Source organism: Embiotoca jacksoni, unplaced genomic scaffold (assembly GCF_022577435.1).
Source record: "Embiotoca jacksoni isolate LCO1_2020_lvr unplaced genomic scaffold, fEmbJac1.0.p SCAF_14, whole genome shotgun sequence".
Classification (NCBI taxonomy): domain Eukaryota; kingdom Metazoa; phylum Chordata; class Actinopteri; family Embiotocidae; genus Embiotoca; species Embiotoca jacksoni.
The window spans coordinates 13,269,695-13,283,690 of record NW_027185274.1 but is presented as its reverse complement, the minus strand read 5'-3'; the positions used below and the strand labels follow the sequence as shown (position 1 = coordinate 13,283,690).

The 13,996-nt window shown below is 39.9% G+C and overlaps 1 protein-coding gene across 1 annotated transcript; it reads left to right on the top strand.

The window, feature by feature from the left end:
• Positions 1–4,920: 4,920 nt before the first annotated feature.
• Positions 4,921–13,217, top strand: ankk1 (ankyrin repeat and kinase domain containing 1). Its single transcript, XM_069147310.1, has 9 exons — positions 4,921–5,105; positions 5,338–5,620; positions 5,711–5,862; positions 6,164–6,213; positions 7,455–7,610; positions 8,405–8,529; positions 9,663–9,696; positions 10,188–10,428; positions 10,896–13,217. Exons 1-9 carry the CDS (start codon positions 4,921–4,923, stop codon positions 11,935–11,937), a joined length of 2,268 nt encoding a protein of 755 aa, XP_069003411.1. The 3' UTR covers positions 11,938–13,217.
• The last annotated feature ends 779 nt before the right edge of the window (positions 13,218–13,996 follow it).

Sequence of the window (13,996 nt, the reverse complement as noted above, 5' to 3'; positions counted from 1 at the left end):
TGTAGATTTTGGCGCTGTGGAGGACAACAGCAACAACACCCCACGGACAAAAGGCAAAATAAACGGTCTGCTGCCACTTCTATGCCAGCAGCTTCCATGTTTTAAATTAAAATAAAATCCCAGTTTACATCCTAACCTCACAATTTTTGATAATTCCTGAAATTTTACGACAAAAAAATGTAAAAAAAAACAAAAACATAAAACTACACAAACTGCATTGCAACTTTTAACAAGAGCTGCTGCAAAATCCAGCGTCTTTGATAGCACAAGCACAGAAAAGTCTGCAAAATCCTAAAAGAACTGAAAATGGTGAAATGGCTCAGAAAACTCCCTCCCTCACGCCTTTCGGAGGTCAGAGTTAGGTGGTTGCATCGGATAATTTCTGTGACCTTCTGAAATAAAGAATCCAACATTCACACACATTACACACAGTGAGTGGGCAGGAGTGTTTCGGTAAAAAACTAAGTTTGAGGGTTTCAGCTCTTTTTCATTCGTTGCACAACCATTTCTGTCAACCAAGTGAAAGAACCAAGTGAGTGCCTTACAGGGGGAGACCGGCTGAGAGATGTGTAACTCTGTTCTGCATCTCTGATCGCTGTCTTATCGCATTTGAGTGTGGCCATTCAGAACAGCCATGGATACCTTATCCTTCCTCGTTTGAGGAAACTAGTCCTTGCCTACACACACAAGCATACCTGTGGGATTGTCAGCCTAATCAAACACTAACTAGCGGACATGATTTGCCTCATACCAGTGGCTAAAGGTCAACGTTAGATACCCACTGGTAGTACAACACATTAATAATTCTAGTAAGCAAAGTATATGGTGTCCACAGGAGTAAATGTTAGTCCAACAGCAAATTAATAGTTAGGTTACATACTGACTTATATTAGCAACATATTTGCTCCTCCTGTGCCAGCAGATGTTGCCACTGTGAGAATAGGAATTCATTATTTATCTCATCTCTATGGAAATTAATCAATCTACTTTAAATCAAAATACAAACAGCTGGGAAAGTTCATCCAAAAGTAGTCTTGTCTAGGCCACTAATAACAGATACTCTTGTATATTAAATGAGGTTAATGTTTCAGAAGTTTCTAATTTAAATGAACATGGATCCGAACCAGTGCACAAAAGAGGAACATGTTTTCATACAAATACAAACAGGTGAATCCGTGACTGTGCCACCGATGACTTTTATTCACCGTATCACTGCTCTTCTTCACGTACCTCACATGTTTATAATTCTGCGTAAATACTAGTAAAATATCTGCATAAGATAAGTATTTCATTAAAAACGCTCAATGCTCTTGAGAGATACATGGGAGCCAATTAATGTTCTAGATTGAAACACACTGCTTACATACTCTGGTATTTGCCACAGGAGATTAAACAACCCAATCATCTCTGTGCCCCCCTTCCACTATTTCATTTGGTTTGGTTATGTTGTGCACTGCCTATGCTCCCAGAATTGGGATCAGAGACACTGGAGTTAAGCTCAGAGGACATGAGGGGCAATGGAAAAGCCTTTAGCACTAACCAGTCAGCTCACCCAGCATGGTGGAGCCTGCTGATGTGATTGGCTGAGCTATGAGATGTGGGTTCCGTCAATGAAGACAGACTTCTCCCCTCAGGTAGCCTATCAGGAATCTGATCACGACTCCCTGCTTTTCATTGGAACGTCAATCCACGAGTCTGTCCTAAATAATAGTGTGAGTTAGTGAAGCATGAAACTATGGCTGTCAGTGAATGTTAAATTCATCTATTACCACGCCTGCATACATAGAGCGAATGGAAGGGTGGGGGTTTTGGAAGAACATTGTGTTGCAAGGTGCTGAGACTGAAATTACAGATATTTGCAGAGCCTTAACCAAAAAAAAAAAAAAAAAAAAAAAAAAGGCAAGTAAGATGCAGTGTGTATCTCTGATAATAACAGGTTATCATGTGCAGCTTGTGTCAATTAAAATACACTTCAAAAGTAAACAGACCTGACTAATCCTTTTTTTTAATGGGCTATTCTATTCATGTCTTCTCATATTTCAGCTAAAAACTTTTGACAGCCCACCATAATGTTTCAGAGTGTGCTAGTGCACTGCACAATACTTAATCTATAATCATATAAAGCTTCCCAATAATGTGTTTATAGCTTTTTTCCAAGCTGTGTTTCTGGAGGCTGATGACAGCACAAACATATAGGCCATGGGACACGTATGAATACGCATCATCCCACAGATTTTCCTCCTCTCCCTACCACAGCCCTACAAGGTGAGCCAACACATTCAAAAGGAGCAGGGTGGGGAAAATCCAATTGAAGTGGAATTATTAATACAAATTTCCGACCGCGTCCTCAAAATGAAAGCCTGAGCAAAGAGCCGGCTCAGAGCACAGACGAAGAGAAGAAATAAATGCTGAATCCTGACCTGTAGCTGCTCTCATGAGACATGCATTATAGAGATGAACCCCAATGAAACCCATTTACATTTCCTGTTTATCAAAGCTACACAAAGACAATGGAGATGAACTGTTGAGGGTTGCACACAATTGCGAATTTGATGTTTGTGTCATGCTCTCAGCAGGAGCCATATTGAATCCAAATGTGGTTATGAAGGAACGAAGAAACCCAAGGGAGACGGCCTTAATAGGACTGCCAAAGCTACTAGTGACCTGCAGGAACAATTTATACATGCATGTGTCAATAAATGTACATCACTTTCTTTAACATTCCAACAAGACCTCATGTCCCCAGGTAAATTTAGCTGTGCGGGTAAAATATAATGGATGAGCCTATAAAAGAGAACAGCAGCTGGGAATAAAAGGGGAGGCAGTAGAGGACATCTTTGTTTTCTCATCATTTTGAACAAGCTTCCTATTACTGTAATCCCTTCACATAAGCCAGGCAGTTTAAATCTTTTCTCTCAAAGAGCAGCCTGCTTTAATGATGCAGAAAGACTAAATCCATAATTTCAGGATCTAAGGCAGCAAGTATGGTGAAACATTGGGAGCTGAGAGGGGTTCACACATCACGGCCTCTGTGCCATCAGCTAAGACACTCAAAGTCAGTTTGCAGCAGTGCTAAATTTACAAATCATCCTTAATAATTATTTATCTATTTACAGCATGTTAAAGAGGCTATATTTTATTTTAACTGAAAACAGCCGTACTGAACACAGAGGCAGCAGTAATGCAAATTAAACAAAGCCATTTTTTGTTGTATACAGAAAACAATAAGCCTCTACGGACAAATCAGTTCTAAAACTTTTAATCTCATTTTGTTTTCAGGCAAAACCTTCTAGACAGTCTGAAGTGTTTGTGAGAAATGAGGCTCAATTATGCTTCCCATGACAGTGAATACTTTATGGACAAAAAGTGAATGCTTGAAGTTTGAAGTCAATTTTCAACACAATTGAACACAATTTCTAAGCTCTTCAAATGATGAGGAAGCACAGCTCTGAATGAATGTGGTTCTTTTGACTAGCTGTGAAGTTTTTGATGGTTTCACCTGATATTGACATGTTTGCACACTGATTTAATTGCTTCACTACTATCTAGTACTGAAACACGCCTTGTCATTTGGTACCACATTTCAATAGCTGCACTAAAACCAAACTTAAATGTTCTGCTTTTTAAATGCATAGTTTTTGCTCCACATACAAAGTAGGACATCTCATCAGCGTCAGTGAGTAGCCTCTACTAGAGTAGCTCGCCCAAACAGATAAAATCACTTTTTTTCTGCTCATGTAAATCTCGCGTTAGAATGTCTTATTTGACTCTTTTCTGAATAATTTTAGCCTGAGTTGCAGGCTTCTCTGTGTGCAGCCACAAAGCTAGTGTCTGTTGATAACATGACGCGTTTAGGTAACGTCGGTATATTGTAGTGTCTAGCTAGTTTCCATATGGAGCATTTAGGGAACATCAGTAAATTGTGGCATCCTCTATAACAAGTAAGGTGTTTAGGTATCATTTGTTATTTGAAGTTACAGAAAAAACAAACCTGCATGAATTTCAATCTCACCCTCTGAAAGGCATGATTACTAAAGATTTGTATTAAAATGTACAACGTTATTTTCTTTCTCTTAACATTTCTCTTGATTTTACAAAACTGGTTTTGAAGAAAGGCAAGGAGATATCACATAATCACAGAGAAACCAGCTGGCACGCAGGTCAGTGCCCAAACCATCCAAAGACGATGATTATATCAGTGTGTGTTGTGTGTGCGCGCGCACATACACCCACACAATACACACACACACACACACACACACACACACACACACACACACACACACACACACACACACACACACACACAATTCACCATGTTCCTGGGGATAGCTACATGACCATATCTTCACCCTCAAATTTCCAACTACTGAGCCATTCCACTGGAGCTGTTGGGGGTTAAGCGCCTTGTTAAAGTGCAATTTAATAGAAGTGGATGGTTCATTAGGCAGTTCACGTATATACAGACCCAAATCACAGTTGGCATATCTATCATATCAACTGATACACTGTTGGTGCTACTGAATCTGTTGCTTAAAAACTGTTGGTTTTCCTTTTTAGATGGATGCGAGGCCATCTTGGCATTTGAGAGGCAAGATAAAAAGTTGTTCGGTGAGTTTTGAGAGACTGAAAGTAAGATCAGCAGTGTCGGCCGGGAAGAACCGGCTTTGCAACATTGCATAACAAACAAGTTCTGCAGCTCCTCCTACGGATCAAGAGTGTAGCTTAGTTTGTGTGTGACTTTATATACCTCTCACTTCGCAACCCGACACCGATTTAAGTGTGTATCAATCTACTACAATTTTTGCTTTCCCTACGCGAGACCTAGTGGGGCTACTGATTGATGTTGATCTGGGGGATAATCCCTGTTTGTGTAGGATTAAAGTGTGAGGCCTTGCGTGACAGAGGATCTTTGTACTCATGGATTGCCTTGACGGATCCCCTCGGCAGTTCGTGAACTTCAAGAAGGACGACTTTGAGGCGGACTGGATTAAGGTGGCAGAATGGCGATTTGGTCAGGTGTACCAGGTGAAGCTCAAGATCTGGCGGGAAAAATATGCCCTGAAAAGTTTTGACACAACCTTATGTGCTGACAACTTTTACAGGTGGGAGTTGAATTATGAAAATAGTGTGAATTGCCGTCAAATATAATCAAGTCTCAAGTCTTGGCATAGTGTACTTCGAATTAATTTTGAGCTGTACAAAGATCTCTGATTTTATTAACCTTTGCACTTCTACATGTTTGCCACAAGAAAGGACAATTCCTGTGGTCAAAGTTCAATAACTCGGTGTAATGTCCAAAGCGCCGTCACTGACTGTTATTTTTTCCTATTACAGGAAAATAGTAGACGAGGCATCCAATATAGCGAAATTGAAATTCAAGTACATCATGTCCATCTACGGACTGTGCACCGAAGCAACCGCTGTTGTGATGGAGTACATGAGTAATGGATCCCTGAACAATCTCCTGGCCAGTCACACTCTGATGTGGCCAAAGAAGTTTCAGATGATTCATGAGGCCTCCATGGGCATGAATTTCCTTCACAGCATGAAACCGCCACTACTCCATCTCAACCTCAAGACGTCCAACATCCTACTCGACGATCATCTCCACATCAAGGTCAGTGAAACAGGGACATTTTCTGGGCTCTGCATAGCACTGTATGATAAGTATGTACTCCTCTGTAAATCTTGTTTTTTTTTTACTAAGATTTCAGATTTTGGTTTAATCCACTGGGAAAAGGACATGAGCAAAATGTTGTTTATGGAGCGTCTGACAGCAAGAGGGAACATAAGTTACATTCCTCCAGAGACCTTTACTCCTTGCCCCAATCCTCCAGAAACTACCTTTGATGTTTACAGGTGACTTGCTAAGGGCAGTTTTGAAATTGCACCATCAGAAAACCCGTCTTTTTTTCTGATTCAATGCACAATCCACACATTGCAACCTTGCCCTCCACTGTATATGACTTTAATATTTTACAAGTCACAGAGACATGTTGTATATATTTACTTGAGTGTGATTTACTCTCTCTTGCTTGTTTACATTTGCTGGTTGTTTTTTTGTGTTAGAAAGTGATATGCTTTTTAAAGATCAAATATATATATAAATATATAGTGGCAATATTAGGACTGGAGTTCCTCTCTCTGCTTTGATCTACAGCTTTGGAATTGTGATGTGGGAGATTCTGACACAGCAGAAACCGTACGCAGGTAGGAATTCATTCATTTGAAATTACCTGAGTAACAGTCCACCTGATAACTTAACCCATTCTAACCTGTACTTGTTTTAAAAACGTAACTGGTGCCATTTTTTCAAAGGTTGCCAAGTATGTTTACTGAAGAGACCTCAAGGTTCTCTTTGGACAAAAAACACTTGGGAGAATTTTGGCCTCACAATTTTGCCAGTTTCATTGACAAAATTGGGAGTTGTTTTTAAGATTTCAACAAATAGCCTGGGGCTTAATACTGTAAACAGCATAAGCATGAATACATTTTTATCTCTGTTTCTAAAACTGAATTTTCTGTTTCTTTTGAAAACATAATAATCACACAAATTCTGTCACAACTCCTACATTTATTCCATTATTGTACTTTTACCTTTTTACTGCTGCTCTATGGACACAATTAAACTAAGGAAGCAGCCTGAATGCTCCTAAACCTTGTAAATAACACGGTAAAATACATACATTGATGAGAAAACACGTCACATCTGGTTATCTGGTCTAGCAATGGTCATACAGTATTTCATTGAAATTACATGCTGAAGGGGTCAGTATGATCGTATAGGTATTATACTTGCGCTCTTCCTTTAAATTAATCTACAATACACATGAAGTCATAATTAGTTTTATTTCCTTTGAGCAACAACCACTTATTCAACGGTTGGTTAAGCTTTTTATGTGAACTTAAACCCAGAACTTTTCAAGTACTAATTCTAAAAGACACAACTCAGCCTTAATATTATTTGTTTCTTTTAAATAATGCCGACAGTAACCTAACCTGTTAAAAGAATTGTTTGACATTTTGGGAAATTAATTGGTCGTCTTCTTGCAGGAAGTTAATTGAAACTGATACCACTTTTAAGTCTGTCCCTTAAACAAATAGCTTAGTTTAGCATATATGTGGGAACCGTGTGTTTTGTCCAAATGTTGATTAAAAAATAAATAAATCCCAAAACAATCTACCAAGCAGCATTTATACAGTCTGTAAGTACTACAGCATATATTCATTGTTTAAGCAGTGCAAAAAACAACGTGTAAAAACTTTAACTTGTCAGCTGTTTTACTACAGGAAAAGAAAACTCTCATGCCTAACATAATTTGGCCCAGTGCCCCACAAATGTCTAGAAACTGTGTCAAAACGAGTAAAGACACACTGCTGCTGTGATTGTTCTCAACAAGTGTTCATCCGCATTGAAGCCTGTGTCTGATATCTGTGTTTTGTGGAGACAGGGTGCAGCTTGACCACAGTGCTCCTGCAGGTGTCACAAGGTAAGAGACCCTGTATGGAGATGATACCGGAGCAGAAGCCCCTTGAGTGCGAGCAGATGATCAGCATCATGGAACAGTGCTGGGAACAGGATCGCTACAAGAGGCCACAGTTCTCAGGTGCAGAAATCAAAGGTTTCATGAAATCAAAACGTTTTCAGCCAACCTCCTCATCTGTTCTTTACCTCTCAAGCTTAACATTAATTTACGGGCTTCTTTGTCCAAAGATCAGTCAGATTAAGATTTAACAAAAAAGGATCATAGCCGGCACACTAACTTATCCGCATTCATAAAACGAAGGTGTAATTTGTCATAATTGCCTGTTGTTGCGTTTACTTCATTTTGACATTTTAAGGTCTCACTAAAAGTAATATGCCATGGTGTGTCAGTATCAATTTTATTTTAAACCTTTAATAACTGGGAACATTATGTTTTTAATGTTTTATTTAAAAAACAAAAAAGCTGTCAAACATTGCACTCAAGCTAAAAACAAGAAAATATTGTGTTATGTAAAATCTCTTGCAAGTACAAAATGCCTATGAGCAGATATTTCGACTGACATAATATTGAAACATTGGTGCGTCCCGCTTTTGATCCACATTCTCCAAAATGTACCAAAACAATTATCTATGTTTTCACCTTTAGCCCTTTATGTAAGCACTTGTGGCTTGATGAGTCATGTTAATGAATACAAATTAGGATCATATTTATTCATAAACAGCAGCTATTCCACTTTGTGATGTTCATAAAATTCACTGCTGTTGTTAACATATCTATGAAAGAATTTATCTGTAATTCATGCACGACCACCCTTTCGCTGTAGCGGTGCAATTCTAAGAAGATCTCTTTGGAGTAGCACGTCTGAGAATATATTTGTTTGAGTAGAAAAATTAAGAACAGTTCTTTGTTTGCAGACACTGTGCGGAAAACGGAGGCTCTGAGTGAAGTCCTGAAGATCCCAGGACCAATCCACCCTGACAAAAACAATGACGTGGGACAGAAATTGGATTATCCTTGTCTGGTCTCCCCAAAACATAAAGTTAGTTCTGCTTGAATTACACTGTAGTATCTACCATATCTATTCCATCTTTAAGGAAGGCTTAGATTAATGGTAATGGTGTTTATATCCAAGTTAAGGCTGCGCGATATAGACAAAGTCAAACACAACGGCAGAAATTCTAAAAATATTACTAGGGAACGCAAAAGTTAATTCAGAGGATGCAAAAAATGTTGCAAGTAGGGCTGGACAAAGTAAAACATCTCTATGACCAAATACATCTATATGAATATGAAAATCCTTTCAATTTTTTTTTTTACACAATGACATTTTTGTTAAATAATCATCTCTAATGTGAATACAATGACTAAGTGGGTAAACGAAAATAATAGAACAGCTAAAAAAAAATCTGCTAAGTTCCGATAATGAGATCATTTTACTGTAATGCAGCCTTTAAATTCAGGGAAAAAAGAACACTTATGCCATATCACAATATTACGTTATCCAAAATCTAAAATGGTAACTAGTCTCATTAATATATTGGCCCGCCCCAATCCAAGCTCGTACCTCACGAAGGATATATTACACAGTGTTGCTCTCAGGTAGGTGCTAGCATGCTCATGTAATCAAGTATAACTTTTAACATGGTTACCAACATTTGCTAATCAGCACTAAAGACATCATACATTAGGCTGACACGTCCATTATTTTACGCTAAATGAAAATTCAGGGGATTGTAAGAGGACAAACTATGGACAACTAAGAGAAACTATGGACAGCTATTGCAAACTTTCATGTCAATCAATAATTAACGAAACATCCCCCTTAAAAAACAAAAATGTCAAACTCAGTAGTGCAAGAGGAAAATTTTGGATATCACCAATGTCAGTAGGTTTTCAGCCCCTACAAATTTTCATGGCATTGTCAGCAGATAGTGTGGCCACAAAGAGAAACGTACACAAAACCCTTTTCAATAATCTGTTCAAGTATAATGTGTGCCAATATTAACACCTTAGCAGTTTAAATGTCACATATGAATGACTCTACAATCAAAAGAGCCCTTGAACGCCCATGCTCACACATTGACTAATGTATAAACTTACAAACCACTTGTGGTGATTAATGTCACAGCCAATAACTCTGGTTGTATTTTCTTTCTGTCTTTTCCATTTTAGATCACTTTGCCTGAGATGCCTGAATTTCCTTCAGGTACACACAAGGGTAGAGCGGGATGGAAAATGATTTTCAACGCAGTACAATGCCTGGAGGGCTGACATTTAAAAAGCGCTATTTACAGCGGTGTCCCATCTTTAATATTACCTTTAATACTGAAAATCAGAGTCAAATATCAGAGGAAAAGAGAATAAAGGAAACATTCCTGCAGCTTCTTGGATCCCCTTTCTCTGAAATGTTGACGAGAGTATTGTCACACACGCTCCTTTATAAATATAGTGTAAATGTTCAAAATTCTTTTAACACTTATACACGATAAACATTTCACACCAACAGAGCTCTACAGCCTTCAGAAAGCTTTACCTTCTGCTAATATGTATACAGGCTCACTGCTGTACACAATAACATGAGGAGACTTGACTTTAATTAAGTTAAATTCAGAAAAATAAATGTACCAATGCATACACTATATTCAACATTTCTCCAGCTCTTTCTCTCATGTAATTCCTTTTGCTTTCATTTCACAGATAACCAATATTGTATGGATAGCATTCTCTATCTGCTATCCCAAAAGGATTTTAGCAGTTTCAGGAAGTCGGTGAAAAGGGAGCATGTAAGCACACAGTTTTCCGGCAAAAAGAGACTCCTTCACTACACGGTAGCCAGCGGTGATGCAGAGAGCGTCAAGCATGTCCTGAATCTGGGAGCTGAGGTCAACTGTGTGACTGTCAGAGGTTACACTCCTCTGATTGTTGCTGTTCTGCACAGGTCGGTATAATAATGTTAAAAAAAACCCAACGGTTTTAGCAGTGACACAGAGAAAAGTCATCTGTTCAAGCATCTGGTTGTTTTTGGCATGACTGCAATTCTAATGCTTGCTAATGACTTTCAGCTCAATGGACATTTTGCGAAATACACTTGGATACTTCTAGGCTGTGGCCTACATGAGGAGAATGATACCATTCTGATTCTAATCAGCCGAGCTAATTAGTGATCTTAAGAGGTTTTATATCAGGTTTTTTTTTTTTTTTTTTTTTTTTTTTTAATTTCTTATAAAGAGCCATAGACAGAGGTTTCTGTTTTTTTATGCTAAGCCCAGCTAACTGTCTCGTGGCTGGAGCTGAAAGCAATATCAGTCGTCTTGTGTAGCTCCCGGCGAGACAATTGTGTTGTCTGGAGTGTTGAGCTAGTCCTTTTAAAGTCCTTTTGTACCCTATGAAACTTCTTTTCCACAGGCTTCATGACATCATCTCCTTGTTGCTGGAACATGGCGCAGTGGCTACCCAGGGAGATGAGGACCAGTGGACGCCGCTCCATTTTGCTACTCAGAACGGAGACGACAGAACTGTCCGTCTGCTGTTGGACAAAGGAGCAGTGGCAAATGCCCAGGAAAAGTCCGGTTGGATGCCCCTTCACCTAGCCTGCCAGAACGGCCATGAAACAGTGGTGCGCCTGCTGCTTTCACGGCTGTCAGAGGAAGCTGTTGTACAACGAGAGGAGGCACAAGGCAGGACGCCGCTCCACCTCGCCTCCACCTACGGCCATCTGAATATTGCCAGGCTCCTCCTCTCTCAGGGGGCAGATCCCAATTCCACCGACAGCTCTCTCTCTACTGCTCTTCACTTATCAGCCGAGCAAGGCCATAACCGAGTGGTCAGACAGTTGTTGACAAATGGGGCGAACACTAACAGTCCAAACAGCAGAGGATACTCTCCACTTCACCTGGCTGCTCTGAAGGGTCATGCAGGCATATGCAGGCAGCTGTTGTCAAACGGCGCCATGCCAGACTCCAGGACCGTCCAAGGCTGGACTCCCATGCATCTAGCTGCCCTAAGAGGACATGAGGCCGTGGTGGTCCAGCTGCAGAGTGAGGGTGGTTGTGTAAACGCGAGAGGTGAGAATGGGTGGACTCCCCTCCACCTCGCCTGTCACCAGAATGAGCCAGAAGTGGTGGCAAAGCTCCTGGGAGCCAATGCCGACCCAAACGTCACAGAGGATAGTGAGGGATGGACACCACTACATGTAGCCTGTATCAGCTCCAGTTTCCCAAGCGTCCTCCACTTGATATCACAACATGCAGGTGTCAATGCTGTGAACGCAGGAAAGGCAACACCGTTGCACCTGGCTGCGCAGCACGGCTGTGTGCCAATTGTAAAGGCTCTACTGTTGAATGAAGCCGACAGGACGATGCTAGACTCCTCAGGGTCCACAGCTCTAAATGAAGCCCAGCGATGTGAAAAATGGGAAATAGTGCAGTTACTGGAAAAGGGATGTTAACTATGACGCCAGCACTGCTAAAACCAATTTGAATGGAGTAGAAAAATCAATAAAGCAGCTGGACTATTACCCTCCTTTTATTGCTTAAAGCAAAATGTTAAAGATTTTTTAAATTCTTTTTGAAGTAAAAGATTATTATACTTCCATTATTACTCTATTAACACAGGTGAAATTCACAAAGACTATTTGCTCAATTACATTTAGCTAGCATACACAAGGAAACCAAACTAATTTTACGAGGTAAAACATATCTGTATCAATATATATGTAGGTCCACATACAGAACATAATGCAGGAAAAGATGCTTGAGGTATTTTAGAAAATGTTCTGTTTGTGTTTTTTTCTTTCTTTATTTATTACTCTTAAATTCCCAGTGAAGATTACTGTTTCAGCGCACTGATCCTGCCTCCAATGCAAAATCATTGCAAAAAATATGCTTTTATATAGACTGTATATAAAGTATAGAAAAAGTAAAGAACATCGCTGATTTTCTGCATCACATTTGGTTTTACTCCCTAATATTGTATCAGCCCCAACAATCTAGTATTGTACACAAAACCCTGTATAAAAATAGTCACTTGCCAAATGATTATATGTAATTAAATATTGACATCTGTTGCCGTTTTGTTTTAAAAAGAAATGCATTTTTTTTTCGTCCTTTTTTCCCAGTAATTATTTTGCTGCAAGTATGAGCGCTTGCCCTGCATGCCAATTTAGGCATTTCTTTTGAAATTGTTATTGTGAGAAATGGGAGTAAGTCCTCACATGGGGTCAGAAGCAGGTGAAGTTTACTGTAATTACATAACATATTGATTCCCCTCTTTGAATCACCTTTCTTGTGGACATATTATGTGAACCTCTGCGGTGGATGGAAATGAGAATGTAAAAGAGCAGCTCTTTTTGTGAAATATGCATTTCTTTGATGAAACCTGTCATACTTTATGAAGGCATTCTTTGTCTTATAATCTGATTAAATCACATAACAGGCTTGGCGTTGACATTTCAAGTGAAACTGTTCAACTATAAATGCATATACATTTCATTTCCCACTGACTGAGAGAAGACCTGCCCAGCTTTTGCCAGTCTTTACCAATGTGACACCTTATTAGATTCAAATGAAACATGGATTCAGGAGCTGTATTGACCTACTTGTTCACAGGGTTTTTCCATGGAACCACAAGAGACTGACTCTGATAGAGGGTTAAGAGTTGAGCCGAATCAAAGTACTGTAAATGAACAGAGCACAGTTAAATTGTACTTGCATTAAATTGACTAAACCTTGCTTGGTAAATGAATGTCTGCTGTGTAATTTTTTTTGTTCCAAAATCCAATGTCTTCTCTCTATGACTTGGCTGCTCCTGAGTACATTAGGTGATTTCTGTTAGCTCTGGACATTTTTAAAATGCCTGCATCATGACATGACACCATCAATCCTCTTCCAATCATTGAGGCATTAGAAGAATTGTAAAAGGCTGTTGATTTGCATTAACAGCCTAACAGAAAATACTTCGGATGCCCGAGATTCTTTTTTTTCTATTTATTTTTGAATAAATTTTAGACAGCTCTGAGAAAGCTGCACTCATTTGAGCTACCTTAGATTTAGATAAACAATATCCTGATTTATAATATCATATGGTTTATATCTATGCTGCCGGCAATCGGCTTGCCCTGGCCCCCGGCCCGGCATACAGCCCGGTCTGCAATGCACCCAACCCCGATGCTTATCCCTGCGGGTGGTGGGTCCACAGGGCAGCGGCTCCATGATGTTTCTTTGGGCTGAACCCGTGCGGAAGAGTGCGGATTCCTTCCCGGTTGTGAAACAGTGGACCAGCTCTTTACCCTCGCAGGACTACTGGAGGGGTCCTGGGAGTTTGCCCATCCAGTCTACATGTGGTTTGAAGACATGGAGAAGGCTTTCGACCGGGTCCCTCTGGGGTTTTTGTGGGGGGTGCTGCGGGAGTACGGGTTGCCGGACTGCAATGGGCCATCCGGTCTCTGTACAACTACAGATGGAGCTGTGTTCGTATTCTCTGCAATAAGTCAGACACGTTCCCGGTGG

What these genes read in the sequence shown, in the direction of transcription:
- ankk1 (XM_069147310.1), top strand. Translation starts at nt 4,921, where the DNA reads ATGGATTGCCTTGACGGATCCCCTCGGCAGTTCGTGAACTTCAAGAAG. An exon ending in TGTGCTGACAACTTTTACAG is followed by an intron (nt 5,106 to 5,337) that starts GTGGGAGTTGAA and finishes TTCCTATTACAG; the next exon opens with GAAAATAGTAGACGAGGCAT. An exon ending in ACAGCAGAAACCGTACGCAG is followed by an intron (nt 6,214 to 7,454) that starts GTAGGAATTCAT and finishes TTGTGGAGACAG; the next exon opens with GGTGCAGCTTGACCACAGTG.